Source organism: Stylophora pistillata, chromosome 5 (genome assembly GCF_964205215.1).
Source record: "Stylophora pistillata chromosome 5, jaStyPist1.2, whole genome shotgun sequence".
In the NCBI taxonomy this organism is placed as follows: domain Eukaryota; kingdom Metazoa; phylum Cnidaria; class Anthozoa; order Scleractinia; family Pocilloporidae; genus Stylophora; species Stylophora pistillata.
The window spans coordinates 4,840,838-4,855,267 of NC_142523.1; the positions used below are offsets into that span (position 1 = coordinate 4,840,838).

The 14,430-nt window shown below is 38.1% G+C and overlaps 1 protein-coding gene across 1 annotated transcript; it reads right to left on the bottom strand.

Moving 5' to 3' along the window:
• Window positions 1-55: 55 nt before the first annotated feature.
• Window positions 56-11,927, bottom strand: LOC111337258 (protein SSUH2 homolog). The gene is made up of 14 exons (XM_088760557.1): window positions 11,826-11,927; window positions 10,436-10,557; window positions 8,742-9,083; window positions 7,788-7,931; window positions 7,158-7,233; window positions 6,448-6,577; window positions 5,665-5,725; window positions 4,914-5,038; window positions 4,157-4,219; window positions 3,125-3,228; window positions 2,511-2,603; window positions 2,123-2,225; window positions 1,936-2,040; window positions 56-1,142 (listed from the first exon to the last, which is right to left on the bottom strand). Exons 2-14 carry the CDS (start codon window positions 10,494-10,496, stop codon window positions 996-998), a joined length of 1,554 nt encoding a protein of 517 aa, XP_088616683.1. The 5' UTR covers window positions 10,497-10,557; window positions 11,826-11,927; the 3' UTR covers window positions 56-995.
• Between the last annotated feature and the right edge of the window lie 2,503 nt (window positions 11,928-14,430).

Sequence of the window (14,430 nt, forward strand, 5' to 3'; positions counted from 1 at the left end):
CAGGTACGTAGCAACAGAAGAACCAAACAACTATTAGAATAGAATAGAATAAGAATAGAATAAGAATAGAATCTTTATTTATAGACGATAAGAATTAAAGCTAAAAAGCTTGTGGGGTCGTGTACTTAACAAAATAGTATCTAGCCAACTATTGATTATACTAAGACACATTTCAAACTAAATAAGAAACTATAATACAGTAAAACATTCAATTTTCCTCTCACCTTAAAAATACTTGTAATCAGTTAATCTATTCCTAGCCGTCGAACCTGATAAACTAGTAAAAGTAAAGCTTGTAAAGTGATTATTTCTCCTGAGTAGCCTCCTAAGATTCTTAAGGGTGAAACTACCTACACTTTTGACATGATGTTTAACATAGTTCCATAGCACCAAACCTCTATATGCTAAAGAGTCCTTTAACAATCTAGTGTTGAACCTAGGTATGGTTATTGCTTCTTGGTCTCTTAGTGAATAGCTACATTCCCGCCTTATGAATATGCTATTAATTAGAGACTGAGGTAGTGAGACTTTACTTGCTCTATAAAAAAGGTTAACTACTTGAAATTTGTATTCTAAATTGATAGTATCCCATCCTGAAAAGTTGAGAGCTACATTACATTCCGTATCTTTGGATAAGTTGTAGAAAATTTTTGCTGCTCTACAGTAAAGTTTCTCAACTGAGTACAGAAGATCCGAATTTGTACACGAACCCCATAATATAATACCAAACTTCACAGAAGGTAATGTTACACTAAAATAAAACTTTAAAAGGACATTTTTGGGCAAGAACCTTGAGCGCTTCAATAAGTCTATTTTGTTCGCAAAGTTTTTCTTTAGTTCTTTACGTCTCGTGTTTCTCCCTACGCTTCTTTCGTGCTCTAGCCGCTTCCTGCGCGCTTTACAAAAGAACAGAGCACAGTCAAGACATCTATTAAGCATAGGGAGTTTGCATTAAAATGTGTTTGTCCTTCTCCTTTCCCCCCCTCTCCATTGTTTTAAAGTATGGCGCAGCCCCAACAACATTGTTGGGGGTAGTCTGGGGCATGTACTTTGTGATCCAACCCGTACACCCAGTACCGAGTATTGGTGTCCTTCCATTCATATTTCACTTCAGACACTGGCACCGCTCTCAGAGTTTGACGCTGAAACACAGAATATTTAACAAATGGTAAACACCACAGCGTATACGAAAGAAGCGTAAGAGTCGCTCCAGGCCATAGGCGAGAGCGACTCTAGCTTCTTGAGTGCTCAGCAAACCTCCCAAGTGCATCCATAACTCAATAGTGTACGCTGTGGTGTTTACCATTTGTTTTATAACATAACATTGATACATTGTAGCTAAAGAGTTCCCTTTTATTTAACAAATCTTACGCGACCAGAAAAAACAAGCGCGCGCGGAAAAATAGTCTTTGCATTTGCTCACGTCAGCAGCGTACACCCATGGGCAAATGGGGGACGCTAAATTGACCAATCAGAGCGCGCGCTTTACTTTGGTTAAGTTATAAAAACTCGTCATGTCCAGGAGTCCTCTCTCACCTTTTATCACTATAGCACCGTGTGCTAAAAATGAAAACGCGCGCGAACGCGTATGCTATAGAAGCTTGCACCGCAAGTTAAATCGAGCGTGTGGGAAAAAGCGCGTGACACCCATTTCACTTCTCGCACGCGGCTTCTTACGCTGCCAATAAAAACGCGGGCGCGAGGAAAGAAACAAGGGATACTCTTAAATCCACTCTCGCGCGCGTTTCAGACTTGCGCACGTTGTAGGCGCTGTTTGCACCGCAAATTAGAACGCACACGCGAAGAAAAACTGTCCCTAAATGAATGAATGCTGTGGAAGCTTACAAATATTTAGGAAAACTACCGTGGCGTACTTCCTTGACTAGAACTAGACTAGAACTATTTGCCGAAGACTAATTCATCATCATTTCCTACCTGCATAAGGATTCGCTTTGAAGGCCAGTTGCGCGAATGAGCTTCGACGAGTCGCTGCGATCCATCATTCACATCTTGATCGTGAAAAGCTGTGACAGGATAAACCTGAAAGTGTATGTAAAATTATTTTTTAAGTGACTGACTTAAAACGTTAACTTATTTCCGTTCCTTAATCAGCCATATTTACCCGTGGTAGTTCTTGAGTGAAAATGTCAGTTCCTTGAGATCCTATTATTAATTGGTTGGGTAAATCTGTTCTCTCTGTCACGTGGTTATCTATGTGAGATTCCCTGCGAAATGAAAAAGAGAGCGGGTGGTTTGGAATAATTAAAAACAAAAAACGAAAAAAAACAAAAATTCATTTTCATTCACTGTTCTTGGACAAGGATACGTATCTGCGCACTCATTTGAAAACTTCTCTGTTGTTGTAGTTTGTCTTGCACGTCAACTCCCTCAGAGGGTGGTTGACCTGTGACACAATGTGGTTGACCTAGGACACAGAGTGGTCCATCTGTGATTCAAGCGTAGTCACGTTTCATACTCAGTCAATCAGGATACAGAATTCAGTTTCTTACCACGTGACCGTAAGCTGAATGAACAACTTAAGTTGAGCCTGCCCCTGACATGTCCAGCACATCACACGCCCGTGACCATGACAAATTTTACATCTGCAATAAATGAGATCAAAGTTAACGCGTGCTAGGGAATTGATTCTTACAGTAAATCCTTAAAATGTCAAGATCTGATCGGAAATTTTTTTATAACAAACGAACAAATGCACGAACAAAACACGAACGTGTGAACGAACGACCGAACACAAGAACGAACAACCGAACGCACGAGCGAACGACCGAACCGTGCGGTTCTCCCGCGCTTCAGGCAGTTGCAGTTTTATTTTGAGTTCACAGAGGCTTGTTGTACGTTTTCTATTTTTTTTTGATCAGTGACTATGACTTATACTCCGCACTCCGCTTAACCGTTTAATTCTCCAGATCTGATTTTTGATTCTCCTCTCTAGCTGCTACACATATCCTTGTAAATAAGTTACAAGAATTTGCTGTTAGATCAGGATAACAATTTCCACTTGATAAGTTTGAGTATTCTCATTGCCCATTTGTTGGATAGTATACGGATATTATAAGGAGAAGATACATGTTAATCACTTCTGGGAGTTAAAGGATTAACTCACATTCTCCTTCCACTCCCATGACACCACGTGCAGGTTACACGATGGGAGTGCCCGTCACGCTGTTCCGTGCGGCTGCCAGAACCATGGCACCATGTACAACGAACCTGACAGAGAATGAAGGAATTAGTTTTTTTTTTTAAAATAAAAGCGGGCAGACTTAGCACGTGCACCACTCAATTATCAAATATTACTAAAAAAGGGGCTTTTAGATTGACTCTTTTTAATTCAAAGGCAAAGTTATTGCATCGCCAGTCAGGACAAAGTTCGAGATTGGACGTAGCCGATGACGACAATAGTACATACACGTGGCGCGACTAATAGGCGCGGGAAAATTCGAGTGAAGATGTCATGGGGCTATTTCGCATCTGATTAGTAGAGACTGTGACCTGCCAGTTCCCGATCCCAGTTTCCAACAAAAGCGACGGCACCGGCGCAAGTTATTCAAAATGGCCGCTGTAGGGAGAAAGCGGACTTAACATGTAACTTATAGCAGCGAACAATTCCGCCTGACGATGCGAAATGGGTAAAATTTTTATTATAAATTGCTTTTTAAAAAACCCAATGCCAACTACTGACATACCTTGTTTGCTCCGCATTTCCTTCTAGTCGGCGAAAATTGTTTTTTTTTTTTGTCAAATTCTCCCAAATTCTCCCTGCCACACACCGTTGAACCGTGGTGAGTATGAAGTATTACGTAATCGTCTATGGTGTACACTTTGAAATTTGTGTCTAGTGAATGTGTACTGAGGTAATACAGCAGAATTTATCCACGGTGGTTGGACTTAAACTACTGCCCCACCAGGGGTCAAAGGGGACTCCTTGTTTAAGGGGAACGAAGAGGAGGAGGAGGGGGGGGGGGGCAAAGAAAGGAGATTTTGGAGAGTGAGAGTGAAAGAGTAAATGAGTAAAAATGCTTAGAGAACGAACAAAATGTCTACACACGAGGGAGGGGGAGGGGGGAGTAAGGACAAATAGTTTTGGGGAAGACACATCATCCGAAACAATATTCTATCAAGAGGAATAGAATCTTACCCTTCCCCTTCCATAGCATTTGTAACAGCGCTTATAACCCGAGGCCATACAGTCATGGCAGGGCTGAAAAACAAAAACAAAAACAAAAAAACAAAAACAAAAACAAAAACAAAACAGGAATACATTATTTAAATAGGTACAATTTCAAAATAAAGTGTGGACTCTTGGATTAATTTCATTTTGGTCCAACGTTAATTTATAGAGTTGAATCCCAGAACCATGCAATGATAGTGTACTTGCTGTTAATTCCCCTTAGAACTTGTAATAAGAAATTTGTAGGGGGCAAAGGAAGTTGCAATGTCAGCAAAATGATTCCACAATCCTTCAATCCCAACCCATCTTCATGGCACAGATATCCAAGACAAGCTTCTTGTGCATATTTATGATGTTCAAAACTCCGTTGACTAAAAAATGTTCTTTCCACACATGTAACCTCATCAATATGACCACAGCATGTTTTTCATATCAAATGTTCAGTGACATCCTCAAAAGAGTACATGAAAATGTTTTAACTTCTCTGCTATGCTTTACTAAAAAAAATTTACAAATAAATGCAAATAAATGTTTTAACAAAATATTACAGCTGACCAAATTCATCAACAAATCAAATAATACTTTAAAACTCAGTTTTAAAACTAATCAGCCAATTATTTGCTAAGTGTCAAAAGAAGGTTAAACAAAATTAATTATCTGTCTGTCATCATATTTCAAATCAACCAAAATACAAAAGACTTCTTTAGGTACCAAGTTGCCCTACCTTAACTGATGCAGTATGTGGCACCTCAATATTCACTACTTGTGGTGTGAATAACTGATTTGGTTGAGCAGGAATGCTCCACGGTTGTGGGGCCTGGCCATTTTGAGGACCATCTATCATTTGACCTAAATATACATTAATAATAATAATAATAATAATTTAAACATATTTATACAGGATTGTTGCATCAGTTTTATAAAAAAAAGTGCTATAAATGCAAGTCCTGTAAAAAAAAAAAAGAAGATATGGATAAAAACAGATTACTATAAAATAAAATAGTTACATTAAAAATAAGATTTGAACAGTTATAAATTCTAAGAAATATTTTAAATTGTTGATATGAAATAGTTACTTTAAAAGGAAATTATATGAACAGATTACAATACTATGAAATAGTTACATTAAAAAAAGATCTGTACAGTTATAAATTCTAAGAATTATTGAAACATTATTAGTTATTATTTTAACAAACAAACTGTTATCTTAACATGACTGTACTTTCATGAGTGGTTTTAGTTTGGCTTTTATCACCTTCAATCATACATGTACGTTGGAAAGCTTAGTTGTTCCAACATTTTAAATAAGTATTAGTGAAAATTATAAATAGGAAAGTTGTAACAAGCATTAGACAACCAACATTATGAGCTTTAAGCCTCAGTTTGCATCTTCAAAAGTCTGGCTAAATAATTATGGACTCACAAAGATGATGTCTTCAATTATTTTTTATTCATTTTATTTTAATTCAACCCACCTCTGTAGGGTTCATGCTTCCAAGCTGAGGATCTTAATTCACAAAAACTAGTCAAGTTATACTGGAAATCAAAATAGAATATTAATCAATAACTGGCAATCAAGCAGAGCTTTCATTAGATGAGTTGCTATTTTTGTGGTTCCAATTGTCTTATTCCTGCTCTGGCACAACAAATAACTAGAGTTGCTCCATGACAGTCCCAAGTTCACAACATAAACAACAATTATTGAAAATAGCTTATTGGTTTGCCCCCTGTCAGTCATGGTCTGAAGTAAAGTTTTCAATGGCTTTACTTGTTGTTTAGCTACACGTAGCATGTAAGCTAGATTCAGAAAGCACAAATGATTCCATTCTAAACATTTACTTCCAAATCCAAAATTTAATATCCATTGTTCCCCCCCCCCCCCCCCCAAGTAAGCTCTTAGCTCATACAAAGGGTTCAATGGACTTATCAACAGAGCCAGGCTTACTTATTATGAAGGGGGAAGCCTCTGGTTGAATTAATTTTGGTGTTCATCAATAGGTGGGTCAACCAAAAAGGGATCATGTGCATCTTCACCCCAAAATTTGGATACAACATGAGAATAAGAACAACTTATCACCTAAAGGTGTTATCTTAATGCCACACAAATTCTCACCAACCAAAACATTTATAATGCAGATTACTTTCAATTGCTATTTAATGACCTTGTTCATAATACTTGTGATTCCAAACAAAATGTTGTGATTCATTTGTAAATTCTCCCAACTAAAGAGAAATGAAGGTGTGATTCTTGCACTTACATGGTATGCACTGGATGGTGCTATATCTTTGATATCCATGTCCTTGGCAGCCTTTTTACCATAACAGCAATTCTCAGCTACAAATGCCAGCAAGGCATCTCTTGCCTGATCTTCAGATATAGCTGTGGCCCTGATTAAAATGATTCAAACTGATCACTTACAGTAAGGCTTGTTTTTAAACAAGACTTAACCCTAAAAGGTTTCAAGGACAGCCACATGTTAGCTCTCTAACAATAGCTAGTATGCTTGGTTGAGAAACATACGCTGTCACATGTTCTTGATCCTGATTGTAAACTAGACTTAAACCCTATACAACCCGACATCAACTAGTATGTTAAATTCTCTATACTGTTCTCTTCACATTTCCTAAGGTGCTGCCAAGGAGAATTTCTCGAACAATCAAGAGTTTCTGTATGATCAATTCCTTTGTTCCTGCAACCTTAATGTGTGATCTAAGCTTAAGGGTGATATTGTAAGGAGAAATTAAATATTGGTCACTCTTAAGGATAAAAGAGTGAGCTCAAACGGAATTCTCATCTCATCCCGACACAACACTAAACAAGTTGTCTGAAAAGAAAGAGCCATGATGAACTTTCATCATTATGATAGTAACAGAGCACAAGTCACCCTCAAATGAAAATTTTAATCTCCCTGAGGCTTATCAAAAAGATTTCGCATGATAATTTTCTGAAAATTTCTAATTGACTTACTGTTGGAAAATCTGTTCTGGTGTTTGCTGCTGTTTTGGTGGTTCATAGGGGGGCGGAGGGGGCAGATAATCTGTGCCTACAAAATAAAATAATTGTCATAAATATCAATAAAAAAAATACAGTTACTGGTATCTTGTATAATTGTAATAATTTACTAAAGGAATCCTTTGCATTAAAAACTATCATCATGATGATGGTATCACATGAATCAGGTTTTTCACATTTCAATCACTACAAAAATGCAGTTTATTTATTTATTTATTTATTTAAGGATTTGTACAAAGTATTGGTATATAAACAATAGGACATGAGTCCCCTACTAGATTTAAATACCAACCCAACCCTCAAAAACTAAGCATCCTATCCCTTCTATCCCCTCTATCCCCTAAATCTTATACACTTATACACAAAAAGAAGACAATAACTAGAAACTAACAGCTACAAACCAAGTAGGTATTTATCCGTCGACATTTAGGACACATTTTAATAGTGCGATAATTTTCGCCATGCAAAGACATTTAAGAGTCTGTTAAAGTAAAACTCCTTAAGCTTGCGCTTAAAAGAGCCAAGGGACTCTGACTGCCTAGCATCAACTGGAATATTGTTCCACAAGGGGATAATTCTAATTACCAAAGCCAACACTTTCGTATCCAGCAAACTTTCCAAACATTTCAGCTGGAGGGGCCGTTGGGGGAGGTGGTGCTGCATTCTCATTGTCGTCTACATCTTGATCTGGAACATCTGAGCCAGTATAACTTGGGGTTTGTGCTTCACCTATACAAAATAGCACATTCAATGTTTTGCAATGAATGTTCATGATTACTGTCTTGTAAATGAAGCGATCTCTTTGTCATCTTTTTTTAACCCTTTAACTCCCAAGATCTGATTTTAAAATTCTCCCCTCCAGCTTCTACACATTTTCTTGTAAATTAGTGAGGAGAATATGGTGTTAGATCAAGGTTATAAATTCTAACTGATAAGTTTGAATTTTCTCATTACCTGTTTGTTAGATAATGTGGGAGTATAATAAAGGGAGAAGTTACATGTTAATCACTTTTGGGTGTTAAGGGTAAGCTGTTAAGTCTCTGATCTGACTTGAGTTGTTTGAATTTCATCTATGCTGAAAAGATCAGAATGTAAATTATGAGACATACATCCTTCATGAAAAAAATCATTACAATTACATGTATGTATCTACAGTCATGTGCAGGTATGACTATTTACATTTTTAGAAATAATTATATGCTATTAGTCTTACCCAAAAAATTGTAAGTATAAGTATATTTACTTCATAAATACATGTTTGCTTTACTCCACGTGTATTTGATCTCTTACTATTTAATTTAATTATTAAAAGTATAATGATTGTAAGTTATTTTCATCCATTTATAATATCATTTCACAGCACTGCACATTTCTAAGTTGTGTCAAAAACCCTTTTGCCGGCATGCAGCTGTATCAAAAGAGAATTATAACTTTTTCAATGAAACTTAAGATTAAAATAGTTTAAGGAGACTCATTTATCACCAGTTCCATCTATCAAAGCAGTTGTGTGTTACATGCATCATTCATCTTTTAACTGACCTGTTGGAGGTATGAAAGCTTGCTGCTGGTTAGGTACACCTCCGTACCCCTGTTGTTGTAGGGGTGGTCCCCCATCATACTGGTGCTGAGCTTGCATTGGTGGGTAACCTTGTTGCTGGGGAAGTCCATACCCTGGTTGCTGTTGAGGTGGTGCATAACCTCCTTGTAGGGGAGGTCCATTATAACCTCCTTGTTGTTGAGGAGGTCTATAACTTCCTTGTTGTTGGGGAGGTCCATAACCTGGCTGTTGTTGAGGAGGATAACCTTGTTGTGGTGGGCTATATCCTTGTGGTGGGGCTCCTTGCGCAGGGGCAGTAGATCCATAACCTGGTTGCTGTTCACCTGTAAGTCAGATATCAGCAGAAACTATCAGGTAACTATATAGACCCTGTAAATATACAAGAATGTTCTATCACATAGGTTGCAATGTGATTAGCTATCCTTCTTGCAATTTTTTCCATAATAGATGGCACCTCAATGAAGTGAGGCAAAACAATTTGCTGTTGTAAAAATAAAAACATGAGCTTGTCATTCTGTTCAGTTTTGAATGGTTTGTATAGTTTTAATGCTTCTCTCAGATTGTTTGCTCTTCTGTGCAACATAGTCCATATGAGCTTCATCCTAACCAAGTTTCTAATGATAATTCAAAATGTTCAGCTCATTATCTAGTTGCTAGTCAGTAAGTAGATGATCTGCACATGTCTGCACCAGGTCCTATAGAGCAACACATGTGCCTAATCCATCTAATATACTTTCTTTGGAAATATTTGGGCAGCATGCTTAATATACATGGGAAGTGACAAATAGATGTAAACAGGTTTATAGATTAAACCAAGACAGGGCTGTGGTCTAGCGGCACCTGATGGCCCCAGGCACCTTATTTTTGTTCTTGGCTGACCCACGAATCTTAGTTTTTTCATAACAAGCATATACTGGGCATCCTGGATTTCACAGTTTCAGAGCACTGGGCTCCCTTCAATTTTTCCTAGAGTACAGCCTTGCAAGACTGGACAAAAAAGTACACATGTTTATAGGGTCGAAAGCGGATCCCCCCCCCCCCCCAATGATTTCTTGAATAAACCAAAATCACACAATTTCTTGAATGTGTAGTTATTTTACAAATTAAATTTTCTGCCTTTAATTTTCCTATTTTTTTAGATTTAAGTCAATTTTGCATCACAAACCTACTCTTAGAATCCCTAAAATGACCAAGACATAATTTCTCCCCATAATATCAATGTTAAATATCAAACAGGAAAGTGACGAGAAAAAAAACGATAAAAAATATCCATTTGGGGATTATTAGTTGATGCAATACCAAATTCTCTCAAACTAACATTATAAGAATTGTATGGCAGACAGTAAAAAGAATCACTAATGAGAATTTGGGAGTGAAAAGGTTGCTTAATAGTTGATACAGTAAATTTATAACACAATATCCATTTGTATTTCTAGTCCCCAATTTCTTTCTCTGTTTCAGATTTTTCTTCAAGAAGAAGCCTTAGAAGAAGCTAACACTTGTTTTCATTTATTACATCATATATACCAGCTCTTGAAAAAGTAGCTACACATTGTAACACAATGTTCCCTTTTCCTACTATAATTTTGGTCTTGGTTTCAAATTTTTCCACAAACAGGGATAAAAGAAGGGTTGATAGTAGTACATCTGCCCCACTATTTATCCCACACTATACCTGGATACATTAATTGTCCTGAGTAAGCTCCTCCTGTGGGTGTGTATGGTGTTTGACTCATCCTTCCTCAGTGATCCACATAAACAATAAAGGCTGATAGTTTCTAAAGAAACTGTTTGGGGCTGCGTTGGTGGGGGTAATGAAATAATATGAATATATCAACAAAGTTGAAATGGTAAATTGACCACCGTTACGATTATAAAAGCTGACGTTTCAAGCGTTAGCCCTTTGTCGGAGCGAAATCCACATAAACAGCTGATTAGAAAACTTAAGGGAACTATTGAAGTGTAAAAAAATCATGACATTATTATTTTTTAATTCAATCAATTTCTTAACCTCTCTTTTATGTGTGATTTATAAGTAATTTCTTTACAACATCCCTAAATTTTCAAGAAGAAATGTGAGGATAAAAAGCAATATTTGAACCATGACAGGAAGTTCTTGTTTATAATTAAAAAAAAACAAATCGCAAGGGGGGAATTTATATCCAAATCTTGGGATTTTGTAAATTAGGATGAATATAGATGGGAAAATAAACAGCTTGCTAAATTCCTTAACCAGGTTGAAGGAATACAATACTTTTTTATTCCAATCTCAATGCTTGTGTACAATTTGAGGGTTAAAATCTTGCCCAGTCACGTACCTTTTCTACAAGTTTATAATTTTCCCAATGAGCACTTTCAAATTACATTTTCAGTTTTATAACAGGCTATATTCTGGAGGCCAAAGGCCTACATCAAAATATTTGCCCGATAATGCTTTTACTACAGATGACTCATAACTATTGTGAATCTTACTAATTAATTTTTCATAATTTATTCAACTCCTATGTTGTAAGCAGCAAAGTTGCAAGTGGGAGTTGTTCTTTCCAAACACAACGAGTAAAACTCTTAGAACACATGATCCGGTAAAGACGAATCGATTTCAAAGCAGTTTTCCTTGTAAAGAAAGATGTATGCGTAGCGAAATTCAATTTTTTTCAAAACTTTGAACGCTGCCTTAACTTCGAACCGGAAAAATCCTTACGTCATAGCAGCGAACCGAATGGATCGAAGCGAATGCACACGAAAACAATTCCTAGCGTACAAATTACGGCACATTTGCGAGCTTTCCTTGATCACTCACGAACTGAATCGAATAAAGTTCTGAAACGCGAGTAGTAGTAGATGATTAAAAAATAAAATTAAACAGGTGGCTGGCAATGATCGAAAAAAAAAAATCATTACGTGACGCGTAATCCGATCAGTGTCAAGAGGAAATATTTCAGAACGCAGGATTTTCAGTAGCGAAAACATGGATTTTCAGTAGCGAAAACATTTTCCTCTGTTATCATTAATGCAGTCAACCTTACATTTGAGCTAATTTACTCGAAGAGCACGAGTAATGTTACCTGTGTTAGTTGCCTCTCAGGAAGGTCTTGACCGGGCCGTGTTACAATTATATTGAGTTGGACAGGAGTGTCACGCTGAAGGTCTGGGCACCAGCTTTGTGGCTACAAAATAGGATAGGTCTGCATTAAAACAATTAAAACAATTAAAAATAAATAGAAATAAAAATAAATAAAAAAAAAAGTAAAAATAAAAATAGAAATGTGTGTATTTCACGGAACGTAGGCTATAAGCTCCGACTTGCACATGCTATAAATGCTGTTTTTGCTGCATGTTGAAACGCTCGCGCGAGGAAAGAACCGCGTGAGGTTCGTGTCCTTTTTTTAGCACGTTTCAGAGCTGCAAGCGTACGTGCTGTAAGAGCTGTTTGCACCCCAAATTAAAATGCAAGCGAAAGAATTTCTCATCAAGCGTTTATCTCGATATCTCACCCGTTCGCTGTGCTATATTTAAACATTTGGAGAAAAATGCCATATTTATGAGTGCCTATGTATTCCGTTGTATTCTCTATTTTCTACCTGCATATAGAGGGGGACATTGGGGCCTCTGGGAAACCGCAAAACCGGGGAAAAAAACCTCCACAACCGAAAAACCGACGAAAAAAGGCAGCAAAACTGAAAACCCCATGCAAACCTGACAAAACCGCTACATTTTCACCTCTAAAGGGGTCAAAAAGGAAAAACCGAAAACCGCATCAGAGTTTTCGTGAAAACCGAAAACCGAATGCAAAAACTCATACAATCCGCAAACTGCTCTGAACATCAAAACCGAAAAACCGAACCTTTTTGGCCCAAAAACCGAAAAACCGATCCAAAAAACAGCCAAAACCGCAAAACCGAAAACCCCAAAGCCCCCCTCTGCATAAGGATTCGATTTGACGGCCAGTTGTGCGAATGAGCCTTGACGAGACTCCGCGAGCCATTATTCACATTTTGATTATTGAAATCTTTGACAGGATAAACCTAAATATGCACATTAAAATATATATATATATAAAACAACAACAACAACAACGTTTTAATGAATAAGACTGTCTTTATAATGTTCGCTTGTTTCTGTTCCCTAATCAGCCACATAAATAAGACCCGTGATCCAGCAAAGGCAAATCCATTTTTTTGATGTGATTCAATTTTTTTTACAAACTTTAAACGTTACATTGAACAACACCTAATTTAACTTCAAACCGAAAAAAATGTTTGGTGTAGCGGCAAACAATACTCAACAGATTGTCCTTGAATTAATCGAAATGTGCAAGGAAATTAACTCCGAATGCACCTATTACGGCGTATTGGCGAGCTTTTCTTGATCGTACACAAACTAAATCGAACGAAGTTGCCGGAGACTCAATTAGCTGTGAGTAGATGCTCAAGAGAAGAGAATTAAAAAAAAAAACGATTATTTTTTGCGTCTCCGATCTATGTAAAGAGCGAATGTATGGATTTCAATCGCAAAGAGTTCATTTTTGTGATCGTGACAATAGTCGATTTAAACTTGGAACTGAAACGTCCGAGGAATACATAAGTAATATTACCTATTTTAGGCTCTCTGTAAGCCTTAGGAAGGTCGTGACCGTGTTGTTTTCGGTCAGCAGGCTTGGGCCAACGTCAACCTCTTTCCCAGGACCTTTTCCCTTAGCTGGGGGTGGGGCGGGGGTGGGGCGGAGGTGGGGCGGGAAAAGGGAAAAGGCCCTGGGAACGAGGTTGGCCAACGTCACAGCATTCAGGGTCTTTAGGGTCCATATCCAAAACACCAGTGTTCTGGTTACCCAGAAAGCTAAAAATAAGCTGAACAGGGACTGGGACGAGTAACATGGCGTCTCTGCCCGGGGGTGGCGGGGGGAGGTTAGTTCTTGGTTAGCGGCTATTGGGGGTGACCGGTGTGCCTCTAAATGGGGTCGCAATTTAAGGCCCTATTGGAATGCTGGATTGACTGTAATGGAGTTGCATTTAATGGGTCCACACATTTTCGGGATTTTAGGTTAAGAAAAACTGGTAAATACGGATTTAAAAATGGAAATATTCGCAGTTAAAAAGTTGCTACGTCTCCCCAACAGTGGCAAGTTTGGATCTAGAATTGACTACAGAACAGACTATAGTGGGGAAAGGGTTCGATTCTGAGAGGCCAGTGGCACATACTTAGCTAAGATTGACCGAAGCACCCCCCCCCCGGCCCCGTGGGGGTAGAGGAAAACGTCCGAGATATGCTTGAAACAAGATTTACAGAATGTATGATTCCCTTGCTTACAAAAGAAACTTCTGGGGTGAGGGTGGAGAAAAAGCGGTAATCTTGACCGCCGCCTGGTTAGCTCAATTGGGAGAGCGCCGGACTGCTGTGCGGGAGGTCGAGAGTTCAATACCGGCCGGACCAACACTCAGGGTCTTAAAATTAACTGAGAAGAATATGCTTCCTTTCTCAACATCAAGAAATGGTTAGATATTCTAGTCTTCTCGGATAGGGACGAATAAATGGAGGTCCCGTCTCCTGCAGGGTTAGGGGTAGGAGACGTTAATTTCCCACGCACGAGATTACTGTGTGATGGATGTCCTCCCCTGGGGTGGGATGGGTGGGAAAAGGTGAGGTCGTTACATGGACTAAAGTGGCTGCCAG

Excerpts from the sequence above, each read along its gene's own strand:
- LOC111337258 (XM_088760557.1), bottom strand. The coding sequence starts at position 10,496 with ATGAGTCAAACACCATACACACCCACAGGAGGAGCTTACTCAGGACAA. Across the intron at positions 2,604-3,124 it reads CATGGGAGTGGAAGGAGAAT|ATGTAAAATTTGTCATGGTC; the intron begins GTGAGTTAATCC and ends CATTTATTGCAG. Across the intron at positions 2,226-2,510 it reads ATTCAGCTTACGGTCACGTG|GGAATCTCACATAGATAACC; the intron begins GTAAGAAACTGA and ends TTCATTTCGCAG.